We start from the raw sequence: 14,968 nt of genomic DNA on the forward strand, positions 1-14,968 counted from the left end.
AACCGAGGGCTGGGGAATGGGTTCTGTAGATAGTGGATATCACAGGTAACCAAAGGCTGGGGAATGGGTTCTGTAGATAGTGGATATCACAGGTAACCGAGGTCTGGGGAATGGGTTCTGTAGATAGTGGATATCACAGGTAACCGAAGGCTGGGGAATGGGTTCTGTAGATAGTGGATATCACAGGTAACCGAGGGCTGGGGAATGGGTTCTGTAGATAGTGGATATAACAGGTAACCGAGGTCTGGAGAATGGGTTCTGTAGATAGTGGATATCACAGGTAACCGAGGGCTGGGGAATGGGTTCTGTAGATAGTGGATATCACAGGTAACCGAGGGCTGGGGAATGGGTTCTGTAGATAGTGGATATCACAGGTAACCGAGGGCTGGGGAATGGGTTCTGTAGATAGTGGATATCACAGGTAACCGAGGGCTGGGGAATGGGTTCTGTAGATAGTGGATATCACAGGTAACCGAGGGCTGGGGAATGGGTTCTGTAGATAGTGGATATCACAGGTAACCGAGGGCTGGGGAATGGGTTCTGTAGATAGTGGATATCACAGGTAACCGAGGGCTGGGGAATGGGTTCTGTAGATAGTGGATATCACAGGTAACCGAGGTCTGGGGAATGGGTTCTGTAGATAGTGGATATCACAGGTAACCGAAGGGTGGGGAATGGGTTCTGTAGATAGTGGATATCACAGGTAACCGAGGGCTGGGGAATGGGTTCTGTAGATAGTGGATATCACAGGTAACCGAGGGCTGGGGAATGGGTTCTGTAGATAGTGGATATCACAGGTAACCGAGGTCTGGGGAATGGGTTCTGTAGATAGTGGATATCACAGGTAACCGAGGGCTGGGGAATGGGTTCTGTAGATAGTGGATATCACAGGTAACCGAGGGCTGGGGAATGGGTTCTGTAGATAGTGGATATCACAGGTAACCGAGGTCAGGGGAATGGGTTCTGTAGATAGTGGATATCACAGGTAACCGAGGGCTGGGGAATGGGTTCTGTAGATAGTGGATATCACAGGTAACCGAGGGCTGGGGAATGGGTTCTGTAGATAGTGGATATCACAGGTAACCGAGGGCTGGGGAATGGGTTCTGTAGATAGTGGATATCACAGGTAACCGAGGGCTGGGGAATGGGTTCTGTAGATAGTGGATATCACAGGTAACCGAGGTCTGGGAAATGGGTTCTGTAGATAGTGGATATCACAGGTAACCGAGGGCTGGGGAATGGGTTCTGTAGATAGTGGATATCACAGGTAACCGAGGGCTGGGGAATGGGTTCTGTAGATAGTGGATATCACAGGTAACCGAGTTCTGGGGAATGGGTTCTGTAGATAGTGGATATCACAGGTAACCGAGGGCTGGGGAATGGGTTCTGTAGATAGTGGATATCACAGGTAACCGAGGGCTGGGGAATGGGTTCTGTAGATAGTGGATATCACAGGTAACCGAGGGCTGGGGAATGGGTTCTGTAGATAGTGGATATCACAGGTAACCAAAGGCTGGGGAATGGGTTCTGTAGATAGTGGATATCACAGGTAACCGAGGTCTGGGGAATGGGTTCTGTAGATAGTGGATATCACAGGTAACCGAGGGCTGAGGAATGGGTTCTGTAGATAGTGGATATCACAGGTAACCGAGGGCTGGGGAATGGGTTCTGTAGATAGTGGATATCACAGGTAACCGAGGTCTGGGGAATGGGTTCTGTAGATAGTGGATATCACAGGTAACCGAGGGCTGGGGAATGGGTTCTGTAGATAGTGGATATCACAGGTAACCGAGGGCTGGGGAATGGGTTCTGTAGATAGTGGATATCACAGGTAACCGAGGTCTGGGGAATGGGTTCTGTAGATAGTGGATATCACAGGTAACCGAAGGGTGGGGAATGGGTTCTGTAGATAGTGGATATCACAGGTAACCGAAGGGTGGGGAATGGGTTCTGTATGTTGTGCAGTGCCAACCAGTGTTGTTTTTGGCAGCAATTTTTGATTTTAGTTTTAGTCAATAGTCTCTTGAATAGTTTTCATTTAGTTTTAGTCACATTTTAGTCACCTGCGGAATGTTTTAGTGTTAGTCTAGTTTTAGTCGACTAAATATCATAGTCTCTCAGGCTTAAGGAATATAGTTGTTGATTGTTGTTGGTGCATTTTGTAAAGCGTCCTTGGGTTCATGAAAGGTGCTATATAAATTCCAGTTATTATTATTAGTATTATTATTATTATTATTATTACAACGTATTATTATTATTTTGCCTTTGTTGACCTGTTCTCTATGTCTGTACTGCAGTCAACTGGGACACGGTGCGGAGGGACAACACCACTGAACCGTTCCATGTGAGCACCGAGCTGAACCCGAACGTGGGTCTGCTCAGGCTCTTCCCTGGGATCACTACTGCTACGGTGAGTCGCTGTTAATGCCAGATCACTACTGCTACGGTGAGTCACTGTTAATGCCAGATCTCTGCTGCTATGGTGAGTCACTGTTAATGCCAGATCACTACTGCTACGGTGAGTCACTGGCCACATTTACATGCAGACATTCATTCGGAATGAATGGATTCATTCCAGTCATGAGAATAAAAATGCTCATGTAAACACCTCAATTGGAATAGAATATCCCATTCCGAATGAATTTTCATTCGGGTCTGGAGGGGTGGTATATACCGTTTGAATTGGTATAGATCACCATATAAACACTTTATTCCGAATGCTACTGGGAGTTTGGACATTTATGCGCTATTAGTTTTGGGTGGATGTCGCTTGTGGTTGCAGGGACTGCTCAAAATTTATTTGATCAGATAATAGCTGTTAGTATTTGTCGTTTTTTCATTTCTTAAGGGATAACGGTTATGGGTAATTGGCCATCTCTGTAGTCCAAAGTTATATTCCGAATGAATGCTTTGGTCATGTAAACAATTGAGGAATAGGAATACTTGTATTCAGGTTCCATGTAAACAGTTGGGTATGAATCTCTGTTCGGAATGAATTCATTCATTCTGAATACATTTTGTGCATGTAACTGAGGCCACTGTTAATGCCAGATCTCTGCTGCTACGGTGAGTCACTGTTAATGCCAGATCACTACTGCTACGGTGAGTCACTGTTAATGCCAGATCACTACTGCTACGGTGAGTCACTGTTAATGCCAGATCACTACTGCTACGGTGAGTCGCTGTTAATGCCAGATCTCTGCTGCTACGGTGAGTCACTGTTAATGCCAGATCTCGCGAGAGAAATGAGCAGTTTTATTTTTCTTCTGAAAACATTAAGCCCAAAAGCAGTCACTATTCTCCATATGCAGACCGCGGCCATCTTACCATATAAGTTAATGGCAAGGTGCTACCTAGGTGCAACTTCCCATTGGCAGCCCATTCATCCAAACAGAAAAGTCCTATCTGATTGTATTAAACAACATCAAACTCACCAACATTGCAGCTGTACGGAAAGCTTGAATTATTCTCTTTCTATCCTCAAAGTAATTGTTTCATAAAAATCCACCGTAGACATGTTATGAGTTACTTTGTGTCCTTGCAGGTGATTCTTTTTCTAAGTGCTGGAGTTTGGAAGTGCTCGTTAGATATCACTCAACTGCCCTGCATGCGCACCACATTGAATTAGCACATAATGCAGGAGGCAGCAGGACGTTGCTTTACTGAAAACGAGTGCTTCCAAACTCTGACGGCAACATAGCCGCAGTCTGCACATGGTCCATAGGTCTAGCTCGGTTAGATGGATGTGGGGTGTTTAACTGTGTGTGTTTTGTTTGTGGGGTGTGTATGTGGGGTGTTTTAACTGAGGTTATTTGTGCTTATCTGGGTGTGCAGGTGAGGGCGTTCCTGCAGCCGCCCATGGAGGGCGTAGTGCTGGAGACGTACGGCAGCGGGAACTGCCCAGACAACCGCAAAGACCTGCTGGACGCGCTGAAGGAGGCCACAGACCGCGGCGTCATCATCGTCAACTGCACCCAGTGTCTGAGGGGGACGGTGTCCATGACGTACGCCACCGGCCAGGCAAGGACTCTTCTCACTGTAGTAACAGTATACTGCAGGTCGTGAGAGCATTGGTTAATAAGAACAAACTCCATAAAATCATCAACGTGTCCAGCAAAATAGCTGGGGTACGATTTGAGAATATGACTTCAATGTATGAGACCTGGGTACTCAGGAAGGGGAAAAAAATACTAGGGACAATACACACCCGTTACACAGCCAATACCATCTTTTACCACCATCAGGGTGACGGTACATGGTACCTTCTCTGCAGGCTAGGGCCTCAAGATCGTTTGTTCCCATAAGTATAGGACTTATGACCAAGCAGGCCCGTCTCAGTTCTATAAGTATAGGACTTATGAACAAGCAGGCCCGTCTCAGTTCCGTGCATAAAGTGTGGAACTCTTGGAACTATGACTGGTGGCCTTCTGTTGGCATTGTTTCTTTATTGTCTCCACCAGGCCGAAGGCATGGGGAGAGAGTATGTTTTGCACTCCGTCCGTCCGTCCGTCCGTCCGTCCGTCCGTCCGTGTGTCCGTGTGTCCGTCTGTGAACAGCTAATCTCTGGCACCATTAACCCGGTCGATGCCAAATTTTGTACACACACTCCCTGGATGCCAACGATGAACCTCTGCCCCAACATTTCCAGAACGGCCTGTTATAGCGCCACCAGGAGGCCGCTTTGTGCAAAACCAGTTTTTGGACAGTACACCTACAGATTTTGTCCAAACATCACACAAGTTGGTACACAGTCTCTCTAGAGCCATTCAACGAAACAGGTCTTTCAGATTTCTCAGACTCCATCCTGATTGGCTAAGATTGGCTTCCAAAGTTCGCAGGAGTGCTCATTTTCAAACAAAATGCTGCAAATCATGAACACATCGTGTGATTTCCGTGAAATTTTGCACACACATTCCCACTAGGCCGAGGAAGAAATGGCACATGAACATTTTCAACTCAGCCTCATGGTGGCGCTATAACTGGCCGAAAAGTTTTTTTACCTCTAACTGCACGGATCTGTGGATAACTTTGTATGCCAACTCTCTAGAGGCCAAGGAAAAACCTTTGCCTGGAATTTTTCACATCTGCTCTTTATAGCGCCACCAGGAGGCCGACATATGTAAAACACATTTTCTAATATTACTCCTTCAGATTTTATCCAAATTTCACGCAAATCGGTACACATGCTCTCCATAGTCATGTGATAAAGACGGGTTTGTTTAATTTCTCATAATCCACCCTCATTGGCTACGATTGGCTTCTAAACTTTTCAGGAGTAGCCCGCTTTGTACCCGTTTTGTACAAATCGCCACAACTACTCAACGCAGCGTCCGATTGCGGTGAAACTGTGCATGCATATTCCCACTAGGCTGAGGAAGAAATGCCACTTGACAGTTTTCAAATCAGCCTCATGGTGGCGCGACAACAGGCCAAGCCGCGTCTCTCTCACTCACACACACACACACACACACACACACACAAAGTATCTATCTAGACTCTAGAGATAGAAGAAAATAATTGACTTTCCACTTGGTAACTCTCCATCAGGTTCTGTTCGATGCAGGGGTGATCAGTGGCCTCGACATGACTCCAGAGGCCGGCCTGTCCAAGCTGTCCTATGTCCTCGCCAAGTCAAAGCTGAAGCTGGACCTACAGGCCAAGAAGGTGTGTGTGTGTGTGTGTGTGTGTGTGTGCGTGCGTGCGTGCGTCTCATTCCGACGACTGTGGCTCAGGAGGTAGAGCAGGTCGTCCAATGATCCATATGGGTCGGTGGTTCGAATCCCTGCTCCTCCTGTCTACATGTTGAAGTGTCCTTGGGCAAGAAATTTAACCCCAAATTGCTCCCGATGTGCTGGTTGGTGCCTTGCATGGCTTCCTCCGCCATCGGTGTGTGAACGGGTGAATGTAATGCGCCTGGGATAAAGGCGCTTTATAAATGCACCATTTTTATTTGACCATTTTCTTCCAGATGATGGAGAAGAACCTCAGAGGTGAGATGGTCTCTGACCTGAAGGGAGCCAAGCTCTCTCTGAGTGACAGCCGGTTCATTCAGGTCATCGCCATGACTCTGAGCATCAGCTGCAAGGAGGTACGCACGCACGCACGCACGCACGCACGCACGCACACACGCACACGCACACACACACACACACGCACACACACAGTTTTTCATCATGTTCTGACCTTTAAACCATTTAGACCTGAGGACACATCAGTGTCTCCTTACAGTTTTTAACCATTATTTATTTTAACTTTAGCTGTTGAAAATAGCTCATGGCACTCGGTTCTTGTAGATCTGCTATTATTGAAAAATCGTGAAAACGTGTGCACATCTTTGAATATACATATATTCATTCACACAGCAAACGCTTTCTTAACTCATATCTTTGCTTCCGGGGGTCCCTGGAAGGAACACATTTTGAGATGGGACTCGGCAGCCAATTACATTATAATTTTTGGTGTCCCTGACATGAATATAGTTTGAGAAATACCTCAGAAATCTGTCATGATTTAGATGACATTTTATAGAATCTGGTCTCAGGTCTTAACTGACAAGGCACCAGGTTGGGCGTGTCATTATAGGCCAACATTCTCAGAAGATAGCCCAGGGTTTTTGAAAATAGCACATGCAACGTGCTGCAAGCTTGTAGATGGATTAACAAAAAGAAAAAAATCAAACATTTACCCATTTCTTTGAAAATAGAGCTCATGTGGTTCAAAAATATAGGCACATTTCCATGTATTCAGTCAGCTAATATCCTGCACACACTTGGTCTCTCTACGTAGGAGAGGTCATTTTCATGTATTCAGTCAGCTAATATCCTGCACACACTTGGTCTCTCTCCGTAGGAGAGGTCATTTTCATGTATTCAGTCACAGCTAATATCCTGCACACACTTGGTCTCTCTCCGTAGGAGCTGGAAGCTTTCCGCGACGCCCTGACGCCACCCCTGGCATGTGCCGCTGCCAAGATCGGCGACGTGGAGGCTTTGGAGTCCATCAGGGAGATGGTGAGCAAGACATTAATCATTAAAGGACCACTTCATCCCTTTGGAGTCCATCAGGGAGATGGTGAGCAAGACATTAATCATTAAAGGACCACTTCATCCCTTTTCAACCTACCTTCATATAATTGGTCCTCAGTGGCGTGCACAGATAGACACTAGGGGGTGCTAGAGCACCCCCTGCCCTTTTGGCAATGTGCCCTTTTGAAAAAAAGAAAGAAAAAAAAACATTTTTTTCTCTTTTTTTTTTTGATTTTTCAAAAATAGCAGACCTACAAGCTCATAGCGCGCCACTCGGTGGCGCGCTATGAGCTTGTAGATCTGCTATTTTTCAATAGCTAAAGCATAACATAATGCTAACACCAAAAGGGGTTCCTGCCCAAAATGGATTAAGGCAACCGGCCGGTTCCACGCGCTGCACAAGGTGCCCTTTTTTAATTTGAGCACCTGCCCCTCTAAATGTCTGGGCACGCCACTGAAAGGACCACTTCATCCCTTTTCAACCTACCTTCATATAATTGGTCCTCACTATAAAGTTCATGATACAATACCACAATATTCTTTCTACTCAGTCTGTGTCTCATAGAATGGGGAATCATCGATGGGGAATCCAAGCTAATAGAAACTGCAGGCTTTCTATTCCTGAAAAGTTGCAATGCGAAAACTATCTAAATATTTTATTAAAAAAAAGAAAAAATGATGTCACTGGTGGACTGGTTTCTGACCTGCCCACAGCTCTCCCATGAGACACAGACTGAGTAGAAAACAATTGTGGTATTTTATGACAAGTGGTGAAAACTAGCACATGTGCTAACACACTGTAAACGATGCATCTACAATTTGTACAACTGTGCAATGTAATTGTTATGTCCATATGCAGCTATACGTGCTATTTAACCCGGTAAGACCCAACGATGCTTCTCAGTAACATTTTTATTTTAATTAATCACTTTTTATTTTTATTTTTTTCTATTCTTTTTTCACCTAAACATCATCATTGATGTTCATTGTTTAGTCTTGCAATGCCATTGGTCATGATATTTGCATATAAATACCCCCCACAGGGGGTGTGCGTGCGTGCATGCAGGGCTGTGTGATGCGTAGTGCAGTAGAACTGTAGTAGTGCTTGTAGTTAGTGCATGCTGCTTCTGCTTGCTACTCTGCTTTCAGCTACTGCCGCCGGCTAGCCCTCCTCGCGGAGGGTGAAAAGAGGAGCCGAGTGCGTAAGTCTCCTCCTGCTGGTACAAAGCCGCTCCACCGCCAAGACTTCTGCAGTGCCTCCTCGTGGCCACACACGGTAACTGGGTACCTTGCGGTCCCAGGCCAAACTGTAGGGGATCTCGGAGCAGCAGTGGGCCCCAGAGGCAAGGCGCGCAGGCTCACCGGTGTGTGGACACGCCCTGGCGCCTGCCAACCACTGTCCCAGCTATGGGCAAATAGCATGGGCAGATGGGGCTCAATGCCGTGGAAGGCAACCCATCTAGGAGAAGGACACTCTGAACTAAAACCAGGACTGCGAGGAGTTGCGCCTTAATTAGCATTGTAAAGCCAACGATGAAGAACACAGTCATCCCAAATCCTATACTTCCAGCGGCGGGAGTCCGCAGGAACGGAGGACGGTGGTGCTGGTCCTCCTCCCGGAGGACACCATGACGATAGGACCTTAAACCCGCAAGGGAGGGCCCTGTCCGATCACAGCACCCCGTCCAATGCACTCTTGCGTGGTCGGAGACCATTTGTAATGGGAACCTTCAACGCATGCACAGTGAGAGAAGAAGCAAGATTGGTGGAGCTAGCACACTGTGCTGAGAAGTGTGGAGTAGAGATCCTGGGGATCCAAGAACACAGAAGAGTGCACACTGAAGAGCGGATCGTGTACCGCAGAGTGGAGAGATGCACGCTCATCACTTCATCTGCGTGGCGAAACGAGGCCCAGGCTGCAACAGGGGGTGTAGGGCTAATGCTGGGTTCTCTGGCACGTAAGGCTCTCTGTCGGGTTTACCACCATACCGATAGGATCCTCATCGCAGAGTTCTCAGGCAACCCAGTAACAACAGTCATAGTCGTGTACTCACCCACCAACCACCCATCTGTGGAAGTGGAGAAGTTCTACGAGGACCTTGCAACAGCAGTCTGAGACGTCCCAGCACACAACTTCCTGGCAATCCTGGGGGACTTCAATGCAAGGCTCGGTCCAGAGGACGTTCCCTTCCCATACCACGACTCTACCAACCGCAATGGCACACACCTCAACGCCCTCCTCATGGAACACCAGCTCCTGGCAGCGAACACCATGTTCCAGAAAAGAACAGGCAAGAGATGGACCTTCCGAGACCGAGCCACAGGTACTGTACGTCAGCTGGATTACATACTTGTAAGGCAAAAGTGGAAGAGCTCCATCTTGAATGCTGAATCGTTCAGCACTTTCAGCTCTGTGGGCTCTGACCACCGCGTGGTCTCCATGAGGGTGCGACTGAGCCTCAGGGTCCCCAAGCCAAGCCCCAAGATCCGGCACGACTGGAAGGCATTCGCAGCCGACCCATGCCTGCAAGCCAGGTACACGGAGGAGGTTAGGAAGCGCTTTCGGCAGCTGGACAAGGGAGCTGAGCCCAGCAGCGAATAGGAGAGATTCGTTGTTGCGAATGAGGAGGCGACCAGGCTGTGCGTGCCAATGCTGGACAAAGCCAGAGTGTCCATGCGGTCCAGACATCCGGAGGTTGTAGCTGCACGCAGCAGGGTGGAGGAAGCATGGCTCAACTTTGAGCGTGAACCAACCGTGGAGAGACGTGTTGTACTGAATGAAGCCAAGCTGTTTCTCTTCAGTACATACGACACCATAAAAGGAGAGGAACTGATGGAGAGCGTACAAAGAGTGCAGGCAGCGCATGGTGAACGGCAATATGGGGAGGCCTGGAGAGTCATCAATGAGATGACTGGGCGGAAGAGAGCTAAGGAGGGACAGGTGGAGGGACACAGCCCAGAGGACAGGGTGACTACCTGGTTCGGCCACTTCCGGGGGCTCCTGGGTACAGCAGCGGATGGAGTTGAGGAGGATGTGCCGGCAATCCTCCAGGGCCTGGACATCGAAGATGGTCCCTTCACGACCAGTGAGCTTTCCAAGGCGAAATCCACAGTGAGGGAGGGCAAGAGTGCTGGGCCAGATGGCATACCCCCAGAGGTCCTAAAGAACTGTGCCCTTGATGACCTCACCCTGGAGTTTTGCAACCTGGCACTAATGAACAACAAACAGCCTGAAATATGGTCTCTGTCTAACATCATTCCAGTGCCTAAAGCAGGGGACCTCTCAAAGCCAGACAACTACCGAGGCATCACTGCAAAGGTTTACAATAGAATGATCCTAAACAGGATACGGCATGCCATCGACCCTCTCCTGAGGGAGAACCAAAATGGCTTCAGAGAGGGGAGAACTACCGTAGCACAGATCTTGGCACTGAGGAGAATGATTGAGGAGGTGAAGAAGGATAACTTGACTGCTGTTCTCTGCTTCATCGACTTCAAAAAGGCATTTGACTCGATTCACAGAGGCACAATGGTGAAGATCCTTAAGGCCTACGGTGACCATGTATGCAGGAACAAGGGCCAAGGTGGTGACCCCAGATGGCAACAGCGAGGAGTTTGATATCCGGGCTGGGGTAATGCAGGGGGATACCCTAGCTCCCTTCCTCTTCATCATAGTCTTGGACTATGCACTCAGGAAAGCCATCAGTGGACGAGAGCAGGATCTTGGCTTCACCCTAACACCAAGGAGGTCGAGACGACATCCCAAAGTAGTCCTGACAGACCTGGACTATGCGGATGACATCAGCATGCTCTCCGACAACGTGGAACAAGCTCAGGAACTCCTGAACAGAGTAGAGCTGGAGTGTGCCAATGTTGGCCTTAGGCTAAATGCCAAGAAAACTGAGGTTATCACCTATAACATCTCACCGGAACATCCACCTCTCACAACAACAGGAGGCACTGTGCTGAAGGAAGTCAAGGACTTCAAGTACCTGGGCTCATGGGTCAACTCAACCGAGCAAGATCTGAAAGTGAGGAAGGCACTTGCATGGAGGGCCCTGAATGGCATGACCAGTGTATGGAACTCCAATCTCCCCCGACAAATCAAACTCAGCTTCTTCTACGCAACAGTGGAGTCTGTTCTCCTATACGGCAGTGAATGCTGGACCCTGAAGCCAACCCTGCAGAAGTCCCTTGACGGGTGCTACACCAGAATGCTGCGTACTGCATACTTAACATCAGCAAGACTGTACATGTTACTAACAAGACTCTGTATGAGGGATTACCAAGGGTGAGCCAGAAAATAGCAGCCAGGAGAATGAGACTAGCAGGACACTGCCAAAGGCATCAAGAACTGCCAGCCAGCAAACTGGTGCTTTGGGAACCAACACACGGGCATCGATCACAAGGACGTCCCACGCTAACATATGTGGATGTACTCAAGTGCGATGCAGGAGCGCAAAGTACCAACGAACTGGCCAGATGTATGGAGAACCGGGATGACTGGAAACGACGATGGAGGGCTCGTCTGAGGACGACCTAGAGAGACAGAGGCACACATTTACACAACTTCAAAATCTCTGGACGCAATTTCTAATCAAAATTGACCTATGACCTTTAATCTTTAACCCTGATAAAAGTAACTAAAATGCATGTAATACATATATTTGTGTCATCATTAGATTGTCTAGAACATGTATCATGTATTATTGTGAAAGACATCCACCGAATGTAAATCATTAAACTTTTTTTTTTTTTTTTTAACATAAGTCCTAGTAGTACAAAGTAGTATTAAGGTTGAAATCTGTGACGTTCTCTTCAGGGCGGCAGTCTGTGTCTGGGTGACTATGGCGGTCGCACCCCTCTACATATTTAATATGGCGTTCTCTTGTCATTCAGGGCGGCAGTCTGTGGCTGGGTGACTATGGCGGTCGCACCCCTCTACATATTTAATATGGTGTTCTCTTGTCATTCAGGGCGGCAGTCTGTGTCTGGATGACTATGGCGGTCGCACCCCTCTACATATCGCTGCCTGTGAGGGTCACCTGGAGGTGGTGCAGTACCTGCTGAGCCACGGGGCCACCGTCGATGTTAAAGATCTCTACGGGAACACACCGCTATGCAACGCCGTCCGCTTCAGGTAACACTGCTCACACAATGAATGGACGATGACTTTGTACAATTTACAATTTAGGCATAATTTAGCAGACGCTCTTAAAATGCGGAGTACGCAAAACGCTAAAAATGTAATTAGTACCCTATAGCCTGCTAAACCCGGAATCTCCGTTTTCCAGGGTTTATATTCTTTAATCCATGTTTTGATCCGATCGTATCGTTAGCCACCGTTCGTTAGCACAACAGTTGAAGTGGGACAGTGGCCGCGGCCATTTTGAAGATGCGCGCGCATCCACTTCCATTCTAAGCCCTGCATTTCGTCTTTCATGAAGGTGGTATTATTGTTTTACAGAATAACGTATCAACCTCTTTGTCTCCTCGCCACACAGACACATGGCTATAGTGAAACTGCTGAGGGAGACAGGAGCCCATTTCTCCTGTGATGAGCTGGAGGAAGCAGGCACTGAGCTGTGCAAGTAAGATATTGTGTGTGTGTGTGTGTGTGTGTGTGTGTGTGTTTGTGTGTGTGTGTGTGTGTGTGTGTGTGTGTGTGTGTGTGCGTGCGTGCGTGCGTGCGTGCGTGCGTGCGTGTGCACTAATATGCACTTTTTCCATCGATATTTTGGTCAAATATACCCGTGTTTAGTGATGGTGTAACAAGAACATATGTTTAGTGTTCTTGGGTTGTAATTTGGCAACATTTTGGGCGGGAAAAATCGTGAAAATGTGGCGCAAATCTTTGAATATATATTCTTTCAGAGCGAACGTTTTTAACTCAAATCTTTGCTTCTGGGGGGGTCCCTGGAACTACATCTTCAGGAACAACATCTTCTTCAAATACAGATAATTAGAAACATACTGCAGGTTTTTCAGAAAACTGTTAGGATTTAGAAGACATGATTTTTTTTATCGACCTCAGTCCAAAATGGGTAAATAATTGAAAATGGTGCATTTATATAGCGCCTTTAACCAAGGCTCTTTACATAGATTGTGCATTACATTTACCCATTCACACACACCGATGGCGGCGGAAACCATGCAAGGCACCAACCAGCACATCAGGAGAAATTAGGGGTTCAGAGTCTTGCTCAAGGACACTTCGACACTAACTCTGGGGGGGAGCCCACAGGGTTCGAACTGGCAACCTTGAGGTTACCATCCATCCACTCATACCCCTGAGCAAAATGTCAATGAATGTAGTGTTCTCAATGTAAATGTAATTAACACTTCTCCCATAGAAAGGTGATATGGCCTAGACTGCTTACATTTTTTATAATATTGTATCTTGGTGTTATTTATTTTATGCTCCATATGTTGATGAATTGAATATACAGTACTGTATGGGACCACAATGGAAACATTGTGTTATCCTTTTAGTCTAAATGTGTGACTGTACCCATGTGTTGTTTTCATTCCTGACTAATAAAGTATTCAATCAATCAACTCTAATCTAATGTCTACTATAGTAACTTTGATTACTTGGACTTTCTCTCACCTTTCCAATAGGCCCAGGCAATAAAACAGCTCATGAGCCCTATAATGAAGCCCAGGTAACCTTTGTCTTTCAGTCCAGCAACGGCATGCCTTTATCATTTAAACGCAAATCGCCCACTGTTTAGACTGGATGTTCATAGTCACTGTTAGACTTGCTGTTTAGACTCATTCAGACTCACTGTTCAGGTTCACTTTTAACTGTTTCAGACCGTACGACGTGTGGGCACGTCATAACTAATCCAACCGACGGGTTGCTAGGATGTATGTACACGTCCTAGTGCATTTTCATTGATATCAACAGAGAGAAAAATATTCTGAAGTTTTTTTTGTTTTTTTTTAGTTGGCCATTTGACGTTGTCGTTCACTTCCCTGTTTACACGTTTACGATTACTTCCCTGTAATCCTAAATGTGCTGAAGACAGAGGCCTCATTTATACTTGCATGCCAGTGTCTCACAGCTAAAATAGATTTACAAGTTCACAACGCATCGCTATGCTGCAATGTGACCCTCTCTCTCTCTCTCTCTCTCTCTCTCTCTCTCTCTCCTTCTCAGAATGAGTGATTATTGAGAAAACAACTGGACCTGTCCGCTTTCTCCGTTCATTTATACACCCAACTTGTTTGTCTTCATCAGGCTGTACTCAAGTTTCACATTGTCTCTCTTAAGCCTGATTTACACTCAGTTGCGCTGTGGCATTGCATGCCTAAAATAGCAGATCTACAAGCTCACAAAGCCTCACATTGCAATGCATGTTGTGAGCTTACGGCAAGTGTCAGTGGCACAACTAAGTGTAAGTCATCATTTAGGCTAATGCACTTTGTTCCACTTGTTGAGTGATTGTCGACAGGGTCATGCAGGGAAGAATAAAATTAGCCTTTAGACCTTAAACATATATATGCCGACTTGCTTTAGTTTGGGCCCTAATCTAGTATCCGTCCAAATCGCTTCAAGCTCAGCTTTGAATCTTCAATGATAGAAGTATAGCACAGTGCCCATGAGTGAAATTTGTGTCATTACTTTTAACTTCAAATAAAGATTCTGAATCTCTGAAAATATTTTTTGCAAGACTGACAATTTGTTTTGAATCTGTGAAAAAAATATTTGAATCTCTTGTAGATCTGGTACTGTTCTCCCAGGGTACTACATAACTTGTCACAATGTGATCTTGTAGATCTGCCATTTAGTTTCAATGGTAGCATTGTGTGGCCTCTGAGAGTCTCCCTCTCTCATCCAGGGTTGAATGCTGTTGAACAGGGTGTTGTAGCATATTGTAACCACTAGAGTGTGCTGTTAGTTCAGTCACTGAACAAAACCAGTATTGAAGGAGACGTTC

At 46.7% G+C, this 14,968-nt stretch overlaps 1 protein-coding gene across 1 annotated transcript in view; it reads left to right on the forward strand.

The window, feature by feature from the left end:
* The window catches only part of LOC306932936 (60 kDa lysophospholipase-like), a gene marked incomplete at both ends in the record, with an annotated part of 30,697 nt that extends 18,077 nt beyond the window's left edge, over positions 1-12,620 (forward strand). Inside the window, 7 exons of the mRNA XM_079514909.1 lie at positions 2,298-2,410; positions 3,835-4,020; positions 5,548-5,664; positions 5,969-6,088; positions 6,915-7,010; positions 12,002-12,165; positions 12,530-12,620. Coding sequence (XP_079371035.1) covers positions 2,298-2,410; positions 3,835-4,020; positions 5,548-5,664; positions 5,969-6,088; positions 6,915-7,010; positions 12,002-12,165; positions 12,530-12,620 — 887 coding nt within the window. The remainder of the gene's footprint in view (positions 1-2,297; positions 2,411-3,834; positions 4,021-5,547; positions 5,665-5,968; positions 6,089-6,914; positions 7,011-12,001; positions 12,166-12,529) is intronic.
* Between the last annotated feature and the right edge of the window lie 2,348 nt (positions 12,621-14,968).

The sequence above is a fragment of the Electrona antarctica genome (genome assembly GCF_951216825.1).
Source record: "Electrona antarctica genome assembly, chromosome: 11".
Taxonomy (NCBI): domain Eukaryota; kingdom Metazoa; phylum Chordata; class Actinopteri; order Myctophiformes; family Myctophidae; genus Electrona; species Electrona antarctica.